This window comes from Nanorana parkeri, unplaced genomic scaffold (assembly GCF_000935625.1).
Source record: "Nanorana parkeri isolate BGI_ZX_2015 unplaced genomic scaffold, ASM93562v1 scaffold3431, whole genome shotgun sequence".
In the NCBI taxonomy this organism is placed as follows: Eukaryota; Metazoa; Chordata; class Amphibia; order Anura; family Dicroglossidae; genus Nanorana; species Nanorana parkeri.
Window position 1 is genome coordinate 22726 of NW_017309699.1, and position 977 is coordinate 23702.

Here is a 977-nt window from a genome sequence, read left to right on the forward strand (position 1 = left end):
TCTCTCTCTCTCTCTCTCTGGCAGCTGCGGGCGTTCCTGGGGGCCCTGTACCAGAACGAGCCTCAGGACGAGTCCGGCGACCTCCTGGCCTTCCGATTCAGCGCTCTGAACCCCATCTTGGACCCCTGGATATTCATCATCTTCCGCGGCTCTGTCTTCAAGAAGCTGCACTCTCTGCTCTGCACGTCCTGGGGCCGGACCAGCAAACCCGTGCTGGCTGCCAGCTCCCTGGACACGGCAACCGTCAGCCCCATGACTTCCATCAGTGGCCCCTGAGGGGCCCGGAGCACAACCAACTGACGCAGACCTGCAGGTGATCAAGATGTCTGGCGGGCGGACATAGAGGGCCCCCCCCCGGAGGAGGAGGTGACCCCCCCATAAGAGAAAGTCTCATACACGTTGTACGGTCCGCTGACTCTCTATAGATCACTAATGGGCGGCGTGTTGGCGAGCCGCGGCCTGGCGCCATCTTCACACGGGAACTACCACAGATTCCGGACACCATGTGACCACATCACCATCACCCATGACAACACCATGTGACCACATCACCATCACCCATGACAACATGGAAGGCAACACCATGTGACCACATCACCACCACCTGTGACAACATGGAGGGCAACACCATGTGACCACATCACCATCACCCATGACAACATGGAGGGCAACACCATGTGACCACATCACCCATAACAACATGGAGGGCAACACCATGTGACCACATCACCCATAACAACATGGAGGGCAACACCATGTGACCACATCACCATCACCTGTAATAACATGGAGGGCAACACCATGTGACCACATCACCATCACCCATGACAACATGGAGGGCAACACCATGTGACCACATCACCCATAACAACATGGAGGGCAACACCATGTGACCACATCACCCATAACAACATGGAGGGCAACACCATGTGACCACATCACCATCACCTGTAATAACATGGAGGGCAACACCATGT

General features: G+C 56.3%; 1 protein-coding gene across 1 annotated transcript in view; it reads left to right on the plus strand.

The window, feature by feature from the left end:
- PTGIR (prostaglandin I2 (prostacyclin) receptor (IP)) overlaps nt 1-276 on the plus strand; it is a 3319-nt gene extending 3043 nt beyond the window's left edge. Inside the window, exon 2 of the mRNA XM_018574968.1 lies at nt 25-276. Coding sequence (XP_018430470.1) covers nt 25-276 — 252 coding nt within the window. The remainder of the gene's footprint in view (nt 1-24) is intronic.
- The last annotated feature ends 701 nt before the right edge of the window (nt 277-977 follow it).